The sequence below is a fragment of the Falco naumanni genome, chromosome 9, assembly GCF_017639655.2.
Source record: "Falco naumanni isolate bFalNau1 chromosome 9, bFalNau1.pat, whole genome shotgun sequence".
NCBI lineage: Eukaryota > Metazoa > Chordata > Aves > Falconiformes > Falconidae > Falco > Falco naumanni.
Window position 1 is genome coordinate 6,971,999 of NC_054062.1, and position 21,720 is coordinate 6,993,718.

General features: G+C 36.7%; 1 protein-coding gene across 6 annotated transcripts in view; it reads right to left on the minus strand.

Moving 5' to 3' along the window:
• Positions 1-892: 892 nt before the first annotated feature.
• The window catches only part of CAMSAP1 (calmodulin regulated spectrin associated protein 1), a 28,719-nt gene continuing 7,891 nt past the window's right edge, over positions 893-21,720 (minus strand). For 2 of the 6 annotated variants that reach the window (XM_040606108.1, XM_040606105.1), the window contains exons 3-20: positions 18,600-18,862; positions 18,243-18,404; positions 17,284-17,364; positions 16,275-16,307; positions 14,168-14,227; positions 12,641-12,782; positions 11,534-11,673; positions 11,339-11,435; positions 10,734-10,911; positions 9,903-9,997; positions 9,025-9,109; positions 6,216-8,652; positions 4,715-4,851; positions 4,419-4,627; positions 4,235-4,337; positions 3,738-3,853; positions 3,382-3,500; positions 893-3,062 (exon numbers count right to left, since the gene is read on the minus strand). In XM_040606108.1, the coding sequence (XP_040462042.1) occupies positions 2,760-3,062; positions 3,382-3,500; positions 3,738-3,853; positions 4,235-4,337; positions 4,419-4,627; positions 4,715-4,851; positions 6,216-8,652; positions 9,025-9,109; positions 9,903-9,997; positions 10,734-10,911; positions 11,339-11,435; positions 11,534-11,673; positions 12,641-12,782; positions 14,168-14,227; positions 16,275-16,307; positions 17,284-17,364; positions 18,243-18,404; positions 18,600-18,862 (4,760 nt within the window). In that variant the 3' untranslated portion in view covers positions 893-2,759. Of the gene's footprint in view, positions 3,063-3,381; positions 3,501-3,737; positions 3,854-4,234; positions 4,338-4,418; positions 4,628-4,714; positions 4,852-6,215; positions 8,653-9,024; positions 9,110-9,902; positions 9,998-10,733; positions 10,912-11,338; positions 11,436-11,533; positions 11,674-12,640; positions 12,783-13,213; positions 14,146-14,167; positions 14,228-16,274; positions 16,308-17,283; positions 17,365-18,242; positions 18,405-18,599; positions 18,863-21,720 lie in introns of those variants that run through there. The other 4 variants (XM_040606106.1, XM_040606107.1, XM_040606110.1 and 1 more) reach the window with 4 other exon arrangements.

Genomic DNA, 21,720 nt, shown 5'->3' on the forward strand with positions numbered 1-21,720 from the left:
TTTTTTATATAACTAAAACTTAGTTTTTCAGAAAATTTAATCTCTTAGAAAATGACTTACTCCTACTTCCCCTCTGATCCTCAGCTTGGGGCTACATGCTGCCTGTAAGATGAAGAACTCCTTGGCCTCCTCTCCCTCTCCAAATGGATGTCACCTCCTATTGTTTCCAGTAGTAAATGAGGCCACATTGCAGCAGGAAAAGTAAGGACCTGATCTAGTGCAATGAGATCCAGGAGGACACTGAAGGTGACATCGCCTTCGTTGTTCCAGTCCTTTCTATGGGCAACGATATCTCAGCCTGAATGAAATACATAAAAGTACAAATCACTAGAATCACTGATTATTTTTTTTTAAATCTCTACAAACAAGGACTATCTTTGAAAAATTTATTGTACAGTCACAGAAAACTATTTCTGCATTGGAAAAAATCCATAGTTTTCAGAATGCAAATTTCACTTCTGTGCAACCAATATGGATTCATTACAAAGCTTAAACCACCAGCTTATTTCTAAATTCTGCAGGCAACTTGTCTTTACAAATCACAAGCAAGCTAATACTGAAGAGCTCTACAAAAGAAATTCTCTTGGTGCTTCCAAAATTCTGTCACTAACTGAATACATAGATCAAAGAAAACCCACCTGCCAGATTCAAGAGTCTGAAGACTGATCAAATAAATCCTTAAAGAGACTGTTAATTTTCTGAAAGCCTTCTGGTTGAATTTTTGCACATTGCAATCAGGGTCAGGAAAACTTGTCATAAAGTTATTACAGCTACATACAGATGAAGCTTTCTAAGAGCACAACTAAACATAGAATAGCACATCTTTAAAGCATATTAGTTCTGAGGGGGATGAAGTGTCACAACAACAGAAGTACACATGAAAAAAACTAAATCAGTTAATGATTTTTATTAAATTTCAGTGTTTCATAAAATAAATATGGTATATAATATCAAACAGTGAGAAATAAAGCACAAGCATGAAAAGCATGGTAACAAAAGTTACACTCATGACAGTGTTTAATACTTAGCACTTTAGAAACCATAAAGCCTTTAATTATTTACAAGCAGCAAACTATCTAACATAATTTACAAAGTTGCAGCAGCCTAGTCAAGGAGTAATGGAAGGGGAAAAAAAATTGAGAGACTGCAATGGAAGACCTTCACTTTGCTCTGTCTAGTTAGCACTTTATTATTATGTACCTTATTTTCCCCTTATGTACACAACTAACTTCCATTATTTTCAAAGCTTAATAATGACACTGTATTGTATTTTAGAGCTCAGTTTGTCTCTAGGATGGTGTAGTGCCTTCTGCACTCAAGAGATACATATTCAAGTATATACTTCAAATAAAAGTAAACATGTGCAAACCAAAGTTATAAGCCTACATGACCTGCAAGTAGTAGTGTCAAGCCGCACGTAGCGGGCGCAAGTTAGCGGATTAAATTGGGTAATAGCTACAGAAACCTACTCAGAAGTGTAGTCCGGACCAAAAATGAGAAATGGGAGTGTTAAAAAAAAAATAATTGAACTGAACTGCAAATATACCCTGTTACCACAGACAAAAACTTAATCTGCTGAAACAAAGACTTTTAAGGTCGTAACTCAAGATTTAATATTTCAACATGAAAAGAAATCCAAGCCATTCGACTTATTTGGGATTCTGAAACAAATGCAAATGTCTCTGTTTAAAAATTGCTTTTAAATGAGAAAACAAATCAATATATACTAATATATCACCCAAAATAAAAACATAACACACTCTTCATTTTAGAGCATGCTGCTCGTTCAGAATAAAGACAGGACAAAGGAAGTAGAATTACATTTCATGATGTAATAAAAACATTAAAATTTGTGATCATTAAGTGCACCATTGTACAGGAGTAGCGTGCTCAGAGTGGAAATGTTCTATACCTACCAGAATCCATCTTTAACAAAGCAAACAAATCTTTAGGACACTACCTGAAACTGAAATCAGTAATAACTGTGCTCCATTCAGCTTGACTTAAGTTTCAGTCAGGCACATTCCAGCTATAGTAGTAGCACCTGTATGCCTCTTCATGATTGTATTCCAGAGATCTTTAAATTTGCAAACAATTATTTTTTTTTTTAAAAAGACTGGCTTTTGCAATCCTTGCAATGCTTATCCTAAACAGATACTGCAAGTAAACTCTGTTCTGAGCAGCACATGTTGGGGCTTTTTTCAGAAATCTGAGAGCTGGACTTACGTTGGCAGTAGATACAGTACAACAATTTGATGTATTAAACAGTTCCTCAAAAAAGTCTGAAAGGAAGATTTCCCTAAAGACTGTTTAAAAAACCAAACCAAACCCAACCCAAAACACTTCACCCAAGATCTGTTCAATCCTTCTACTGAAGTTCAGAGCTTGCCACCTTCAAGAATGACAGGAAAAAGGAGGGAATGAGGTGGAGAGGAAACAGAACTCAATTATTCCCAATTTGTACCGATGAAAAGCTTCAAGTAAAAGGAAATCCACTTGTTAAAGATCTTGCTACATGCACAGTCCCTCATCAGTTGAAAGCCACAGTAGTTAGCATTGGGTGTAACAGCAGATTTATTCATAAAAAACACTGGCAATGTTCCTTCATTCTTAATAACTTGCATCCACGGTTTCTGTTTAGAAGCTTCTTAAAAAGTGTTTATGGTTCTGCACATTTCATACCAAACTGGAGGAAAATGGTAAACGTGTCTTCTTTCGATGCAACCCCATTCAGCAATCTTCTCCCCAAGAACTCAGTGTCATTTACGAGTCTGAGTCTTCTTTGGCACTGCAGGTCGCTTGGCTTGCCACAAGTGGTTATGAATAGTAAGAGCATCCACACTGACAGACATGGTTTTGGCTGGGATCACGTTAAACTGTTTTCTGTCCGAACTGTACTTATAAAGTTTGTCAATCATTTTCTTGGTGATGCTCTTTGGCCCTGTTCCAGTCAGCTTGTAGATTTCTTCAGTGTCAGGATAGTAGCAGTAAAGTGCTCTGAACTGGCAGCCAGCATCACGGAACAAGATAATGTAGTGGTTGGCATCACATTTTTCTAGTTCCTACATTAAAAATAAACAAACAGACACACTTAGATTGTTCACAGTGAAAATGTCCATGTTATGCCAAGCTTTAAGCTTTCACATATAGCTGATTAAGTGTTTTAAGTTTTTGGAACACGATTTTCAGTTTTTATAAACTCACAAATTCAACTCTAAATGCAGGATCGTGTTTTCCACAAGTCCACACAGTCAAGGGAAGTAAAGGATTCTCAATACAGGTACATTTTAGGAAAATTTGCTACAATGTGGGATTACAAAATGAGTATTACAGATACATTTTAATTTAAGTGCATTACTGATCTTGTATTTTAAAGTTTACCTCTAATATTGAATTCTTATGTGGTTCATTCACTTTTCCAGCAAGGCAGCAATGAGAAATAGCATTGTGAATAATAGGTTTGTTTGATTTGCTGCTGGGTTCCTTAAATAATTTTGGACCTAAAAAAGATAAACAAGTGAAAGTTATTTGCGCTATATTTACAAACATTAAGAATGTCATTCATCAAAATGACAACCTCCTCAAATATTTTTCTACAATAACAAACTTTTAGAGATATTGGATCAAAATACACCTGACGACTTCTCAAAAAACCCAAAAGTGTCACATCAAATATACAGCAGCTTTTTATGACCTGATATTCATGACAAATGCTCAAAGTAAAACAAAATAGTCACCTGTGTATTCTGCCACTGAAGCAATAGAAGATGCTGTCGAAGCGTTCTCCCAATCTCTTTCTGTGTTTCTGCTAGGATTTCTGCTCAGTATTGGTAAGGACTCCATTGATTCAACTCTTCGGGGTGGGGGGGAAGAATAATAAAAAAAAAATTATATGCCAAGATTTTGGGGTTTTCCCCCCTCCAATCTTAAGTAAATTCACCAGTTGCTGGCTCTGAATGGAATAGGCTATTGTCCCTTTTCCTCCCCCAGAACAGTCAGATTCTTCCTGCTAGATTATCAAAGCAAAGATCTACTGTTCCTTTGGAAGACAACAAAACCAAATTGTAAGTTTGTACAGAACATCAGAGTTGGCAGCCACATAAAACAGAAGATGTGTTCACTAATTACTGTTGTGCCTCTATGCCAGCAAACTGAAGCAGGAAACACTAAACCCCAACACTATTTCATAACATATTAAAATATCAAAAAAATGAAATTAAGGCTATCACTCTACCTCTGAGACGGTGTGCCACCAGAGTGCACACTTTCAGGTTCAGTTGTTGCTGCCGAGGCCAAAGACAGACTGGAACCAGACTGAGCACTGCTCAAATTATCAGCTACAAAGCAAAAGAGAAAATGTGAAACACGTTTTACTAAAGCAGATTTGCAGATTCTGTGAAAGCAAACAAAATTCTTACGTGTGGAAGAACACTTTGTCCCTGAATCACTGTAAGATTCTTCACGATGGACTGACTTTGGCCTGGGTTTTTTGGGCTTTGATTTGGGCTTTCCGAGCCCTTGCTCCTCCAAAATTTGCTGTTGTTTTTTCCTTAGATATTCTTGTTTGATAAGTTCTCTTCGAGCCTTCTCTTCCTCTTTCCGTATTCGGTCCTCCTCAGCTTTGCGACTGAAAAGCAAATATAACATTATATTCAACATACAATAGTTTTCCTCATCTTAAAGATAAAAAGTATTCTTTTCCACATGTTATTACCGAGCTTCATCTCTTTTTTGCTCAACTTCAGCCTCCAGCTGCTGTTTCCGAATCCGAGCCTCCTCAGCTTTGCGCTGCTGTTTCAAAAGGAACGCTGCACGTTTTTTTGCGAGCTCATCTTCTGCTTTCTGCTCATCCTGCATAATTCATAGGGGTAAAGAGTTTTAGAGACTAGAAGAATATATATTAAGCTGGACATCACAAGATTGCTGAGGATTCCAGGAAAACGTAAGCTATTACTTTCGGAAATCTTTACATTTTTAGAATTGATGAATGTAGATCAGAACTGTATTGAACTTAAGAGACAGTTTTAGTTTTCCCTTAAGTCTGTGGGGAGAAAAAACCCCAACCAAACAGTCCCATCTTACTCTGGACTTGTTTTTAAGTATGCTTAATCACCACAAAACCTTCCAGAAGCACAAAGAACGCAACTGTCATGTGGGCTAGGATGGAGAGCACAAATAACCCCAGCATAACAATGAATTTTGAGTCAGCCATATTAATCACACTACATAAAACCAGAAGTTAAATTCACTGAGACCGAGACAGCCTAGCCCAACTTCCTTGTAAAAGAAATTAAAAAAGAAAGTATTGTCACGTCAGCACATTTGAGATATTTACAACATTCATTGCCAAGCACAAGTTAAGATACTAAATGTTCTGATAGCAGTTCTGAACTTCACTAGAAGGTGTAGATACACTATTTAAAAACCATCCAACCTCACAATATAAGAAATATCACTGTACTAAATAAATCAAACAGCTTAACAATAACCTTTTCCTCAAGGCAGAGTTAGACGCAAAAAGAGAAATTACTTAAATTTAATACATTTTCATCATGAGCCCTATACACTACCATTACAAGACAAAAATGAAAGCTGCATGAAAAACATTAATTTCTTCCAACATTGCATTGAAGCATCTCATTTCTCACTTGCATCTACAGCCATACAGCTAAATTCTCCATTACAGCCCTTGACTTTTGGCCTGTGAGGCTGCTCAAAAATCAGAGAAATCTGGGCGCAAATGCAAAAACCCCCCCAGTTCAGACTCTCAGCTCCCCACCAAGTTTCCAAACCTGTTCAGCAGGCTTTTACTAGATACATGCACCCTGTCAGAATTTTTTCCTTCAGTTGATATAGGTTCATAGAATGCTGGGATTTCAGAATGGTAAATTCTTCCCTTTCATTCTGTGATTCTTTTGTGCTAAGTACTTACAACATATTTGTATGTCAGTTTCTCTGACAGAAAAAAAAACTAAGGGAAAGAAGAAAAGCAAGGTTAACCCTGGTTCCAAGTAAAGTTAACAAGAACCAGGATTCCTCACATCAAGCCAAAAACTTTTCTACACAAGCAATCCTTTTCCAACACAGTTTTTTAAAGTCCTAATATTGCAACCAGAATGTTCTGTGTTCCATCAGAAGTATGAAGTGGACAAAATCAGTTCTAACGCTGGGAAAACACGCAACATTAACCAAATATAGAAAGGCATCATATTTACCTTGAAGAAAAAACCCACACCAGACTTCTGATCACCTTCACTAATTATATCCGTAGACCTATCCCGGTTTTCAAGTTCTCCTTCATCTGGAGCTTTTAAGTCAGACAAGTCTACTTCAATGAGATTGGCCTTGCTTCTCAGTGGCTCATCCACTGGGACATTCTCTTTTCCTGAGCCATCAGATGAATTTAGCCCTGTTTCCTTGAAGGTGTTATTCACTTCCTTGCTCATTTCAGAAATAATATTTGCATCTTTGGAGGTGGAGAGAACAAGTGCCCTTTGATTGCTCTCATCGTGAAGCCTGTAGGTATCAAAGAAACACTTTTCTTGAGAACCATTTCCAGAATCAGGACTACCTTCCAAGCCGATTTCCGTCGGTGTCTTTGCCAAGCTATTGGATGGAAATGGTCTTAAATGTGGTAAGGTTTCTAGACTTTGTGTCGGGGTTTTAACACGTGCTGAATTTTGTTGTCTGTCTTTAGTGACTTTCAGATCAGCTGGTCTTCCTGATCGAGAACTCCTTCCTTGACCAAACCGAGGTGGTTTACGAAGACTGTTCATTCCAGTTGGAGATAAGGGCTCAACAAAATGAATCGATGGTTTTACCTTTTGGTCCTGAGAGTTATTTCTGGTTCCTGGCGATGGCACTGATGGAGATTTCATAAGCAGTTCCTGTTGCTGAGAAATCTTTAATATAGCCTGCTGAAGTGTACTGATTGTTTCATTTAGTTTTTCGATAGAAAGATCACATTCATTTATATCCACTTCTGTAACACTGTCATCCAGGAGGGCAACAGAAATCATTTTACTTTTTTCCAAATCATGTAAAGCAGCAGAGTCTTTCTGTTTATGTTGCTCCGCAAAAGCTAGGCTTTCTTGCATTTTTACTTTTGCTACTTCTTGAGAATCATTAAGCATTTCTTCTCTCTCCTCCTCTTTCACAAGAAACTCCTCAGATTTGGAACCCAAAGAAACTTCATCTAAGTCTTCACCATTGTGCCGACAATATTCTTTTCCAAAATGTTCTGGCTTGAGAGGCTGTGGAACGTCAGGAGATTTCCCTTTTTTAACCACATGCAAGAAAGCTGCCTTGCCCAATTTTAGTCGCTGCCTTGCTGATAAGGCTTCCATCTTCTTCTTCTGAGCTTCTATTGCCCTTCGTTTCTCTTCCAACTGCATGTGAAGCTGCACCAATTCAGAAGCTAAAAGATTAACATTATCTTTATTTTGTCTGTTGGGGCTTTGTTCTCGCTTTTGTTTCCATGTGGTTAGTGGTGCCGGGCAGCTTTCTGATCCATCTGGTGTGGTCTTCTGTGAACTACTCGTGCTGGACTTTGTTTCATAACTGTTAAGTCTCTGAAGCTTTCGTTCCGCGAAATTAGTCATTCGGACACTCCCACTAGCCATCGACACACTGCTGACTTGAGAAATTGTACTCAAACATGGGCTGGAACGTCCACTAGCATCATCCTTATCTTCGTGTTCTTTTACCTTCATATCTTCTTGCAATTTTGCAGATTCTTCCTCGCCAATGTACTTAGCGACTATAGGATGGTCATCTATGACTACTAAATCCTGTTCAGTGTCTTCTATGTCTAAGAGATCTGAATCAGAGTCCTGTCTCACCATAGTCCATGTAGTGTCTGTAACGTGCAAATTGAGACTTCTCACATAACTTACATTGACTTTACTTGCTATGTCATCATCTGATTTAGCAGCATGAAGAAAAAACCCTCCAGTAGATAGCTCCTGAGTGGAAGGATCTAAACTGCTACTAGCCAAAGGTCTGGAAGCTTCTAAGCTGGCTTCCGCCAGTGCCACTGAATCTGCAGCACTAGGATCTGCAACTGGAGTGAAATCGGAACTAGAAATTGGAGTAAAAGTCCTACCGAGGTCATGCTCACCATGACTGCTATTTGTTTTCTTGCGGATCAAAGGCAAGTGTCCTTCATTTAATCTCTTGGTAATAAAACTCCTTTGTTTCCCCTCCCCGCATTCATCCTCTTTATTGATTATCTGTTTTTCCTTTGCTGGTTTTAAAATGGCAGGCATTAAAGGCTCCAAGTAAAAACTCTCTGGTTTGCTTTCTGAAGTCTCGCTATTTGTTTTTGGAGACCACGCAGTTGCAACTACGCTGGGCACCCTGGCTGATGCATTCTGCAATTCAAGATCATCACGGTTTGACCTTTCTTCAGATCTGATTATTGCAATAAGCTCTTCATCTTCATCCTCAATTTCAACATTGTTCAGCAAGCTCTTCCCGTTAGTTTTCACTGATGGAGGATGGGGCTGGTTTTTTGGAGTTACATTAACAATGTTTGATGCAAGACTGTCTTTGCTGATCGATCTGGCCAGACTAATGCTATCACCAGACTCAGGGTCTACATCACTACTGGCAGAATGATGAAGAGCAAATGGTGTTGGCTGAGACAAAGGCCTAGAAAAGATAAGAACAATCTACTGACACTTCAGCACAAAAACTTACAATTTGTTCCACTAAGGACCCATGATATAGACAGCTAAAATTTTTGCTTCATTTGAAAAATGTATCCTGCATCAAAAGTGACCAGCAATAATACATAGCAACTTCAGATATTTCAGTTTTCAACACTGCTTACTGAAAATAATTTTTAAAGTATCTTCAATTGCAACCCTAAAATCCATCATCTCTGAAAATGTACGTTAGAAAAACACAAAATTAAGCAACTTCTCAGTCCAGTTCCGATGAAGTGATACCACATTACTACAATGAAGTTGTCACAGTGTCCTTTCACTAAACAGTATTGTAATACTTCAGTGCCTCTGTTACCTGGGTTTCCTCTCTGGCCATGCAAGAACTGAACCTCGTGGCTGCCCATCAACACGAGTCAGAGAATTAGAACGATGCCGATGACCTGAAATGTTTTTTTAAATTGTTAACAGTTTAGAAGTTGTCTTTAAACTAGTACTTTTACCTTATTTAATAGCAAACACCATAAACTTTCACCAAGAGATGGCAGCAGAAAACAGATTTGTTGAAATACTAACAAGACAGTCTAAGCCTGAAAATATACAGTGAGAAGTGACCACATAAGCATATCTGATTTCTGAATTTTCAAATATGAGACCATTCAATTTGCCTTTCCTGTCAGCCCCCCCAACCTCAAAAAAAAAAAAAGTCCTTACTGCATGTTGTTAGAGTCTAAGCATTTGGAATATTTGGCTGGCACCTTAGCTGACAACAGAAAAGAAATTCTGAGCATCTCTGGGTAAGTATAAAACCTAAATTTTCAGTAATTAAAAAAGCATTTAGGCAAAATATGTCAAGTACTAGAGTGTATTTGTCAGTCTAGATTACAATCTTACTTCCTAGGACTTTTGCTAATCTTACAAACATTTGACAAGTGGCTTTTTCCTTTCTTTCCATAGAACTGACATTAGTCTTAACTTCTTGCATTTGAGATTCTGAGAAATTTTGTGAAAGAAAAAATATTAACAATTCAGTAACTTTCTTAAAAGATCTTTAAAATATTTTAATGCAAACAAGGATGAATTTACTCAAACTCAACACGCTTACCACTTAGCCAACTGCAGCTGCAGTTTATTCAATTTTAGATCAATCACATATATGAACTTATATTTTTATTCATTACTGTATTGACATTGATGGTCATTGCCTGTTGAAATGCAAATTTGAAGCAGACTTACCAGGGCTGTCTTCTCCCTGTAAAGATTTTTGTTGCTTTTGTCTCAAAGGGAGCAGTGGATGAGAAGGGCTAAAGGCAGGGCTCCCTCCTTTGCCACTAATTCAGAAAAGCAAAAATTCATTACTACAAACATCTTTTTTCTATGAGAGAAATCCTGTAGTTTCAAAGTTACACTGCTGATAGTTACTCCTCTTTAAAACACAATAACATGTTAATTTTAAAGAAGCTAATTAAAGAGAGGAAAAGGTTTTCACATGTAACAATACAAAAGTAAACCTACTACCTGAAACCAAACTGTTTAGGTTGCTGAACAACAGCAGATTTTAAAATGTAGCTTATGTAAATAGTACAGAGATAAAGTAAAGGCTGAAATAAATTTGATGGTAACCAGTAAGTTAAGTCAGCTGAAAAGCCTTGTCACTAACCTTCTTGTACATTAAATCCTATTTGTTTTCATATCACCAGTTATAGAATACAGCTAGTAAAGATGAGCTGCTTGAACAGGTTTCACATTTCTTTGTTTGTTGGTTTGGGGTTTTTTTGGTGGTTTTGGTGTTGGTTTTTTTTTTCCCCTCGAAATAGAAGTTATTTCATCCAATGGTGACATTTACTGGTAGGGCTTACTGGCATTTGCCAAATGAAGGTCAAACATAACAGTGCAAAGTGTTTCTCTGAACTTGAGAATTAAGAATATTTTAGAGACTGGCTGTACACAACTGGAACGCACTCGGTTTGCAGTGAAATCAGAACATTTAGCAGCAGAAATGCCTAGGTTACCCAAAAGGAAGCATAAATTCAAGATTAGTCTAAATAACACAAAGACAAGACTTACAGGTAGTCAGACTCCTCAGGGTGCAGGTAGTATCTACTGCAAGTTTCGGGGCCTGTCTGAGCAGAGGGCTGCACGTCTGCTGGATTTGTACTAGCAGGGCTAGCCATGAAACTGCGCTTAGTTGCATTGGAAATAGGAACCGGTGGACGACTGCTCTTCTGCTGCAACACTGTTTTAACTGTGCATATATTTATCATGTTAACACAACTGATACTAGCCATTAAAATAACAAAACAGAACAGGAAGCTTTCAGGTTGCAGTACATTAGGATGAAAATTTTAGGACGCAACACTAAAATGGAACCTTAAGTGCTAGTCTTTACTTAAAATACGTATCTTATGGTGACCTTAATGGAAAGAAAGTTACAAGTAAATATTTAGTGGTTTTAGGGGAAAAAAACCTACTTCTCTCATTCAAAAAATTAGAACTAAATTGGATCTAGCACTAACTTTCCTTTCATTTTTACTGCTTTCAAAGATTCCTAGGCAAGCAGAAAGTCTGAGTAGAAACAAAACTCCAAAGGAACACTGCTGTGCAAGAGTTTCACTGTAATGCAAGTATTCTTTAAATAACATACTAACACTTATCAAAAATTGAAAACTTACCATCTTTTATTTCCTGAATATCTCTTGGTTGTACGAAGTCTGGTTTGACATTCTCAAACCACCAGAAGAGTTCCGCAATGAATACCATGACATTAGGCTAAAATGGAAAAAAGCAAAATCACACCTCACAGTAACAAAACACTTATGATTTACCCAAGTTTTCTTTAAAAATATATCTTTCATTATGTTTCTTACCTTTAAAACCAAAGGGGCATATAACATGTCCTCCAACGTGAGGTAAAAACATTTGTTTAGATATTCATTTGAGAATTCTCTCAGAAGTTGAATATTATAGAGGCTGTCTGCAATTGATGTTACCTCCTTCAAACAAATATCTAGAAAGGTGATAAAGATGAGTAAGTTGCAACACTATTCCAATGTACTAACCTTCCATCCACAACTAACAAAACCACTACATACCGGAACTTCACGGACTGCTTATACACCATCATTTAATAATTATTGGCTACCAGTGACATTTCTCTACTGTCAAATACCAGAGGGACAAGAAAAGGAGGAAGAAAGCCACAGACAAAACAGTATCAATTCTGCATTCATTTTATAATCCATATAGGATTCTGTCTTATCACAGCGACAGAAAAAGTAAGGCTACAAAGAACACACACAGTGACAGAATGCAAAAGCAATTAAAAACAGACATCTTGATTTGCAAATAATAAAAGGTTACTCCTAGGATTCACAGTGCTGGTTCCTTCTGAAAACATTTAGGAGCTCTGCAAGGTACAGCATATCTGAGAATTTAAAAACCAATACAAAATGTTGATTTGTAGAAGTTAAATGCAATGAGGACACTGAATTATCAACAAAAACATTTTCTGGGAAAGAACACTCTTGTTTGCAATGCTGAAGAGTGACAATTGCTGAAGACTGGGAGAAACTGTTTTAAAAGCTAGACTTTAAAATGTCAAATTATGTACTTCTACAGAAGAACACGAGAATTATCAGCTAACAGTAGCAGACATGCATTCCTTTTTTATGGTCTATTCAAACCAAGCTCAGTTATTTGAACACAGAAAACTGTATCATCTAGATTTATAAAAGAAAGGATCACTTTGCAGTGCATGATATACAGAGCAGAGTATTCTAAATACAGTAAGTAAAAAAACAAAGTCAAAGGCAGGTTACTTTTTAAATACACTGATGAAGATTCCATACATGACCTGATTAACTTGCTGTAGTCCACTACCCATTAGATGTGTTCAATTTTTATTTAGTAATGTACTTCTAGTTCAACATTCAAAGATTGGAAAGGAAAAAAATTTAGAAGCCTTTATTACATACCATCTAGTTTCATTTGCTCTGGACAATAATAGTGTATCACAGCAAGAAGAGCAGCACCATCACTACCATCCTTCATCAAATCTTCAAGCAAAGGAAAGTAAGGTAATTGTCTGCTTGAAAGATGGTCTCTTCGGTAACGTACCTAACAAAAGAAAACCAGTGTTCGTGTCATATGATGCTAAAAATAAAAGGTTAAAAAAAGGAATTTTTGTTAAGCACTGAAAACTCTTTACGGTGGATCCTTTATAGCATTCTGCTCTAAGTCAAAACCAATTTACAAGGTTATACTTTTCTCTCAATGGAAGCCAATTCTGAAGAATATAGTGCTTCACTTTTAATCATTCTCCTTATATCTGGAAGCAATCCGTGCTGTTGAATTCCTAGCTTCATTCACACCTTTTAACTTATTACAAGCTATTTAAGTCAAAATCCTTCCACACAGGATGCATGAATGCAGTAGATCCAAAGAAAGAGATACAGATAACTACATGAAAACACTTAAAGCTTGGGAAAAACAAAACAAAACACAGCAAAAAAATAATTCAGATGAGCTAGTGATTTCTCATACATTACCTACATCAACAGACTTGCTATCATGTCCGCAGACAGCAAAGTTCTCTCAGACTCAGAACACGGTATGTGTGGCAAGCCAGTACACAATACCAATGTCATGCAAGAGAAAAAAAAACCATGGACTTTTCCAAAAATAGTCAGTGAGGAGCAAGTAGGTCCTTAAAAATCAATGGCAAAACTCTGTGATTTCACTACAGATCAGTATCAAACTCTTCTGCAAACCACCCCCCTGGCCCTCATGTAATTTGGAGCATAACTGAAAAGGAGCTAAAGCCAGTCAACTAAAGAACAAATCTTGGCATTGCTTCTTGCAATTTTTGCAAGAGAAGTTTTAGTGCTGATATTTACTAAGCAGCCACATGCTAGCTAGACTAGAAGGCTGTATCTAAGCTTGAGCAGCAAAGCAACTAGGCGAGTGAAAGAACAAGATGCTACAGAGCCTAGCAGAAATACCTTTCAATACTGAAAAAAGAGATTCCTTTTACACTTTAGTGCATCAATATCACTTATCATTTAACAAACTATCTTGACTGATGTGCCGGCCTAACATGCAGATATACAGAGAAAGTATTTAATCATCGGAGGAAAGTTGGATTTTACCAACTGTATCGTATACTTTCCAAGAAAACCTGGGAAGATTCTACACAAACACACACATACTCATATGTGTTGATTTAGGATGGCACAGGCTGAGAAAAAAATCTGTTCAAAGGAATGAAGATCACTTATTTTTTATATATATATATAATATATATATAATAAGAACCAGTTTTGTTTATTTTGCACAAATATAAATATCTTATGTTAAGTTTCCCAGGCAAAGGCAAGTAACTCTAAAAGCTATCTCTATATGCTAATGCTATTTTTCCTATCCTTTTACCAGGTGCAAATTATTTTTTTCCCCCAGCCTGGAGCACTCCACAAATATGTAATGGAATGTGAATCATACTGTACCACACGAGCATATTCCACTGGTTCCAGCATGCAGTGCGATATGGCATGCATCAGATCAGGCTTACACAAAAAGAAATAGTGAGATATACGATGGTGATTATTCAAACAAGAAACAAATCAAATGCATTAGCAACATCCATTATGCACTGGAAATGTTGTCATCAAGTCTGATAAAATAAGTACACACACCAAGGTGAACTGGTTAGCTTAAAAGGTTCATCATTTATCCACTTAGTCAAGTTAAGTATATTAAAGACAAACTTTAGAAATTTCTTTCTAAATTGAATTACTCCTGTATTTAAACTAGATACAAATATTCCATTTTCAATAGGCTTAAACGAAATTTAAACTGACTACAGTCAATACTGAACTAAAGTCTGAAAATTACTTTATGTTAGCTTTGGTGAAAAAAACCACAAATTTATCAAAGAGGGTTTTTTTATTTAATCCCTATTCTTTTGCTCAACTATTATTCTCTTTCCCATTCAAGTCTTTCATACTGAAAATTCTGGATTCTTTCTTATATTTTAACCCAAGTTTTGTTGTTTGTTCCCCTCTGTCCATGCATACAAGTAACAACTTTTGTATGCATTAAAGTGCAGAAATGGGTGCTACTGAAGTAGATAACTCCATATTTAAAAAACTCAAACAAATCACACAAAACCCCAAGTAGTACAGAAGTGACACAGGGTGACAACTACTATGGAGACTTCAAAATCTGTCAGTAAACCAATACAACTTAAGTGGTCCTAGACTAGCAATGAGTATTTTACTCTTCCCTTTACCACCAACTTGTGCAACAATATCCTGCAAGTCAATTCCCTTCCTGTAGTTTCTTCTGCTCTCACCCAGTTGTCTCTAAACAAAACGTAAACCTACCCAACTTCCTCGAAAGGCTATCAAATGTATGCCTCAAATACAGATGAGATCTTTAAGCACACTAGAACACAAGTGATAAGCACTATGTCAATACTTCACTACACACTGGCACAGGTCATTAAACGAGGCTGGAACACAGGGCGCTCTCACAGGTTTTATTAGCCTGCAGGTCCCCACTCAGTTTCCTTTATTTCACGTAAATAAAGTTTATACTGCGGTCCGTACATTTGGTTCAAACAAATAAAGGAGGCAGAGGGGTGTGACTGAGCTCTCTGTGGAAAGGCAGAGATTGTGGGGACAGCTGACCACCCCCTCACTCCCGCCTTTTGCAACTGCACTGCTCTCTGGAATTTGCAACTGAGACAACAGCTCTCATCTTCACAGAGAGAAAATGAAAACCACCAAATCCAGCAAGTGCAGGAGAAAGGGTATCAAGGCTAAGGAAAGCAAAGGAACAAAGAAATATTTCTGCAAGTTGAAACAAAGCCAGGAAACTCAGCCAAAAGAAAGCAGACTTGTATACTACAAGTACAATTTCATTATTTTTTTTATAGAGTGTGGAACTGATATTCCATTCTCACACTCCACCATAAAGAAAGTATTTTGTTCTTATATGTAAACTGTCTTTCCTCCCATTATGCCAGCTTTAGTCTCATTAATTTAGCATACAATTCCAGCAGCTGTCATAACGGGTCCAAACTGGTTTGTCAAATCTTCTAACCCCATCTCAATGAATAATGATGTTCTGGTTTTGACAGATTTACAAACCTGCACAAGAGCAGGTGCAAAAACAGTGCAAGAGCATTATTTAATGAACTACTGCAAACATGTGACTATCTTACCTATGGATTCAAAGATTAAATAACCGTTTAAACCGACCAGCTTTTATATCACCTTAGTGCTGTGATCAATTGCCTACTTACAACAAAAATAGTAAATGCAACCATTTCAACTGTTGTTAATTTTCTAGTTTTTTGCTGCTACTCCATATCCCTCACTCCTGCACTGTGGAAACAATTTTGAAATGCTGTGAAGTGTTTATGCTATATGCTGTACAGTATGCAAAAATCATGTTATGGAAACAAAGCCTGATGACCCAAAAGCTTGCACGGGTGTTTTTTTCAAAGATCATCTAAGGAGCATTGTAATGGAAGCAAACACTCTGAAGAAATTTAAAAAGCCATGATTTTGTGGTGGATGACAACTGGTGGAAAAGTAGTTCACTTACAGGTACTAATTTCCAATACCATTTGGAAGGAGACTGCTCAGGAAGCAAGGAACAGAATGTAGGAATAGGAAAGGAACATCAGCAATGCAAGTTAAAAGCAGTAATACTTAAATGCACTTCAGCAATAAACACTTTCATATTTTAGAGGGCTTGTATCTTAAAAATTTAGGTTTTAAAATATTAAAATGTGACCCAGAAGTCAATAGAGAGTCAAATAGTTAAAGGGATCCTTCAAGACCACTCATCAACTTGTAATTATTTTACATAAAATATTATGGATAGTATATTATTTTGCATAAAAAGCATATAAAAAGCCTTTGCCACCAATATGAAAGTTAAACGATTGTGCCTTGTTCACATGTCACTTATCTCTTTTGCACAGCAATGCCAATTTGAGAAAAGTACACAGCAGCTTTTCTTAAGGCTTCATTACATCAGAAGTTGGGAGCTCAGATAGCCAATATACATTATATATGAGAAAGATCTGCTTTACATTCTCCAGAAATGAAAGTGTACTATATTTTTCAATATTAGTGCATTGTGATATAATTTCAAGGGGAAAAGGTGGAAAAAAAACTACAAACACACACATAACATTTGAATGCCAAGAGTATGCTTACTAGATGTAACTTGAATAAGCCTCTGAATTACATCAGACAATTAACCCATGCAAAATGAATACGCCAAGAGCTTTCAAAATATATAATATGTATTTTGTGCTGTGAAAGCTGAGTCATATTTACTCATGTAAAGTTGATACAAGTTATTTTAAGTTGAAACAAGTTGGTTTAGTCCAACTGAAACTTAAAGGAAAGTCAGAAGATACCAGTGGGCTTGAAAGGTAAGGAAGGGCACTGATAAGACACAAAAATCACATGCACAAAATCTCAGAGTTTCAAGCACTGGATGCCTCACATTTCTCTGACAACGAAAATACTGGAGATATTTATATTTAAATCTATTAATCATCAAGACGCAAAAATCACAACTGAAGACAAATCTGTTTTACCTTTTGGTGCCCTGGACTTTCCATTAGCTGCTGTTTTAATTTAATCTCTTTCTCTGTTATCTCTCTCATTTTAAGGTTCACCTAAAAGGGCACAGCACAGAAAGGATATTCAAATACATCCAAATACATGTTTCCCCAAGTCAAGTTTTCTTCTTCCTCCCCTTACTTAGTGGTCAATCCATTCTACAAACGTAAAACCTTCATAGAATCATGTTACAACAGTTTAAGACCAACTTTTTCATTAGCCGTAGCTACAATCACAAGGGAATCCCAGGTTTGCAAAGGAGACATTCTCTTTGCAATGTGACTCTGCTGTAACTTGAAAGTATTTCAGTAACTTAACCTCTAGCCTTTGAAAAGTTTCAGTATTTGTTAAGTGTATTCAAGCTAGTCTCAAGTATGTCTATCCAGTTATTTAACATGTTAAGTCCATCCTGTTATTTAACAATGCTTTACCTTAAAAAAACAGCAAACAAAAAAGCCACACCTCACAGCGGCTTGTCTGAAAAAGAACTCAACTTCTACAGTTCTCCTAATTTAGTTCTTAATTATCTTATTTATTTTAAAATTCGCCTTGAAAAATTTACCAGCTTTATTATAGCATCTTTAAGAAAAAGAAACTGCACTTCCCTGCTACTTTGATTCCCTGATTCTTTTTCCTAATGCATAGGGAAACTTTGGGAAGGCAAGCAAGAAGACAAAATTACAACACACTACAGCAGTAATGGAACCAAATACTGTTAATAATAATCTGTATTAGAAGGATATTACACCCACTACTGTTGGACTTGAGGTAATAAGTAACACAGTAATTAAAGCAGTTCTCTTCATCTGAGGTGGAAAAGATGAAAGACATGCACAGGTAAGAAAGATGGAATACAGACATTCATTAGGAACTTCTTAAAAATCTGAAAAGTAACAATAAGAAACAGGCACACTTTTCTCAAAGTAAATTTTACCTTGTTAATCCAGAAAACCATTGCATCCTCCAAATCATAGGGCAGTTCTTTTGAGGCACTAAACGTAGAAAAACGCTTGACACTGGCAACCACCTTTTCAATGCTGATCATTTCTACAGTATAGGCCATCATAAGAGCATCAATCATTGCCATATGAGAACTCTATAAAGAAGAAAACAATGAGTACTAAAAAATAAAATCCTTCAAGAAAAAAAAGTGTTATATATTTTAATTGTATTTAAAATTTAAAAATTCCTGAGATTAGTGACCTAGAAATTAGGAGCTCTTCATTCCATTAACTATTTTAAATAGCGTTAAATAAAAAGAAGATCATGAGGTGGATTTAATTAAGCTAACCATTTTGATTGGTGCACAGCCCAGATCAGATTCTGACACAGGTGTATCATCACTCTCCATGACGTAAATCCCTTTTCGAGACAGAGCCTGGATCACCGACTGGTGTCCCTGCAGAGCAGCCACCTGATCCCCCTTCAGAATGAGGCTACAGACACGGCAGTACAGCTCGCTGGACAACAGCAGCTTGATGACGGGGGGTTTAATATGTTCTTGCTCATATTGATCTATGTAAAATGGGTCCTTTAACTCCTCTGGGACGTTATCTGAAACAAGGAAGAAAAGTTTCAACAAGTAGCACCAGTAAGCAGCATGTGATATAAACAAAAGTAAACAATGTTAACTCCATCCAAAGACAGCATGTAAAAGAACAAACAAAAAATCAAGCACAAAAAATACTGAACGTAATAAAGTTTGCAATTTCATATTGTAAACTGTTTTCAATAGGTCTTTGTGCTTAAATTTTGCTCAGGTAAAGCACATATAATTGGCCGTATACATACCTCGGTAAAACCCCTATATTACAGTCCCTTTCGAGAAAGCATTTCAACGTGGACAAAAGTCCCACTGTCCTCTACACATCTCTAGCTGTTTCCTTGACTAAGACCCAGCTTAATCAGAATGACACACTATCACTTCTACTGATTAGTACATATTACTAATACTTCTAATTTTGTTTGGAATTATTAATCATTTACTTGGATCACAAGCTAAAACGCTCTGTGCCTCAGATGGGCAAAGTTTACATATTTTCAAAGCAAAATTTACAGCTACTGCAAGCAATATCCTGAAACATCTGTGCACAGCAATTGAATAACCACAGTGCTCAGTCCCTGAGAGGGGTCAGCCAAACATTCTCAAATTGGAAAAGAAAACTAAGCCACCGATTTCTTGGTTCTAAACTACCAAAGTTCATAGAAAGGCTGAAATACCTGACTAAAACCTTAGGCGTTTTACAAAACGTCTGCAGAACAACTGAGTCTCCAGCAAGCTGATTGTGTATTTTTTCTGATGACAAGAGTGCTGAAGCAAACTACTGCAGCTTTTCAGCCTTTAAATAAAAATTCAAGCCTATGTAGCAAAACCACTCCACTTGAACTTGGATCCAAAGTGAATTTTAAGCCAAGTCTAAAATTAACTTCTTTTGGAATGGCAGAATTTCCGCAAGTTGTCTTATGATTTAAGCTGAACACAGATCCTGAATGTAGCAATTTACATGCAAGTTAAAATTAACACAGAAGACTTCATCCTTGCACACCCGTTCCCAACCCTCAAACACTTTTGCTACTAATCAGTGCAGTTTCACAGCTGGCAGGAAAGAAAGGCACTAACAACAACTAACATTCTGAGCCCTCTAAACAAGTCTAAGACATTTCAAAACCATACGTTGCTAGCTGAACCACTGCCACTGTTAAAGGTTGTAACACTACAACACAAGGCAAATGTCAACCGATTACAACAGTTGAAAGTGAAAGGAAATGCTGTTGTAAACAATAGTTTCTTGATATTATTGAAAAGTCATGAGACAAAACAGATATATCCCAAAATAAATATTCAGTAATCAGACTAGAAGCTATTGATCTTTGTAACAGCCTAGAAGTAACAATGAGTCTAGAAAAAATACTATCTAGCCTCAAGTGTGTTGTCTTAATAGAAGCCTGACATTTCATAATTTTCAAACATTAAATTCTATCTTATGCCACACAGTCACTCTGAAGATCTTCCCCCAGAGTCACTTCCACCGTTAATTTTAAATACATACATCTACAGTTAAAAGAATTAATTTGGCAGCATATTTACTTTTCATTCAGCTCATTTCCAGAATAATTACATCTCCCCATTCAAAGCCACTCCTACCCATAGCATGTCTTTGAACTGCAAAACAAGCCACAGTATGTATATACTGCGGAGCACTTAATGTTCATAAAGAAGAGAAACTCAGACAGAATGTTATCAATTACATGAGCCAGAAGTACATCTCACTTAAATAAAAATACTTAGTAAACCAGTGTTGTTGTAACAGCTCTAACAGCTACCCAGTTAGTCATACAACACTGCCCCTATTTTTCAAAATGGAAAGCTTTCTTAATTTTAAAAAAATGAAGATCATTATTTTTCCTTTACATGACATCGAATGCTGTGATATACAGTCTAGGTTGGAAGAGACACAATAAAACCCCACTGGCACTACATAAGTAGCACTTGTTAATGTGGGTGTCCATTTTTAGTGAAATGGGTAATAAATTCAAATATTTTTAATCTTCTTAACATCAGACAACCCGACCTAAAATCAAACGCAATTGAAAGCTAATTCTATTTAATGGTCACTGCCATTTCCAGGAAGAGAACTAGAGCTTGCATTTGTAAAGACTGAGGAAAGATCCAAAAAAAAAAAAATAAAAAATCACAACATAAAGCAGCTCATATAATTCAACATTTCAGCTTCATTACAAGGAGCTACACCTTTTAACAATCAGAGTATTTGTGAAAGGAAATAATAGAATACTACCTCATAAAATATCCATGAAGTAGTACATTTCTGGCAAAAGCATTAGCACCACTCCAAGTTTTAAAGGCTTTTTTAAAACAAACAAAAGAAAGCGAATTCAAAATGTCTGAAACCTGAAGTACTTAGATAAGGGTTTTAAGTACGAACATCCGCCCTCCTCCAGCTCCGCAGACCCCCACAGAGCAGGGTAACCGAGGTGACTGTCTGAAACTGAGCTGTGAGTAATGCTGGACAAAGAACCTTGCAGTTCCTCCTCGGCTGTCCAGCTACCCCTGCATCCCACTGCATCAGCAAACGGCTCTCTGGGTTTTCCTCAGTCCCTTTTCCACACGTTTACATAGACTAACTACAGAAAGCAAAAACGCTTCCTCTTCAACATAACATACCCACAAGGGATACAACCTATTGGATTAGGATCTTTACACACATTATTAAAACTGAAGAGACTATTGGAACATGATGCTCAGCTTCCTGTGTGACGGGGCTGTAAGACCTCCAACATTAATTTTCACTTAAACTAGCAACATTGTAATGATTTTTTAAAGCCTTTTCTAGCAATAAATGGATCTAGTTCTTCGTGATGAGGTTCCATGTCACAGAAATCAATATATTTAA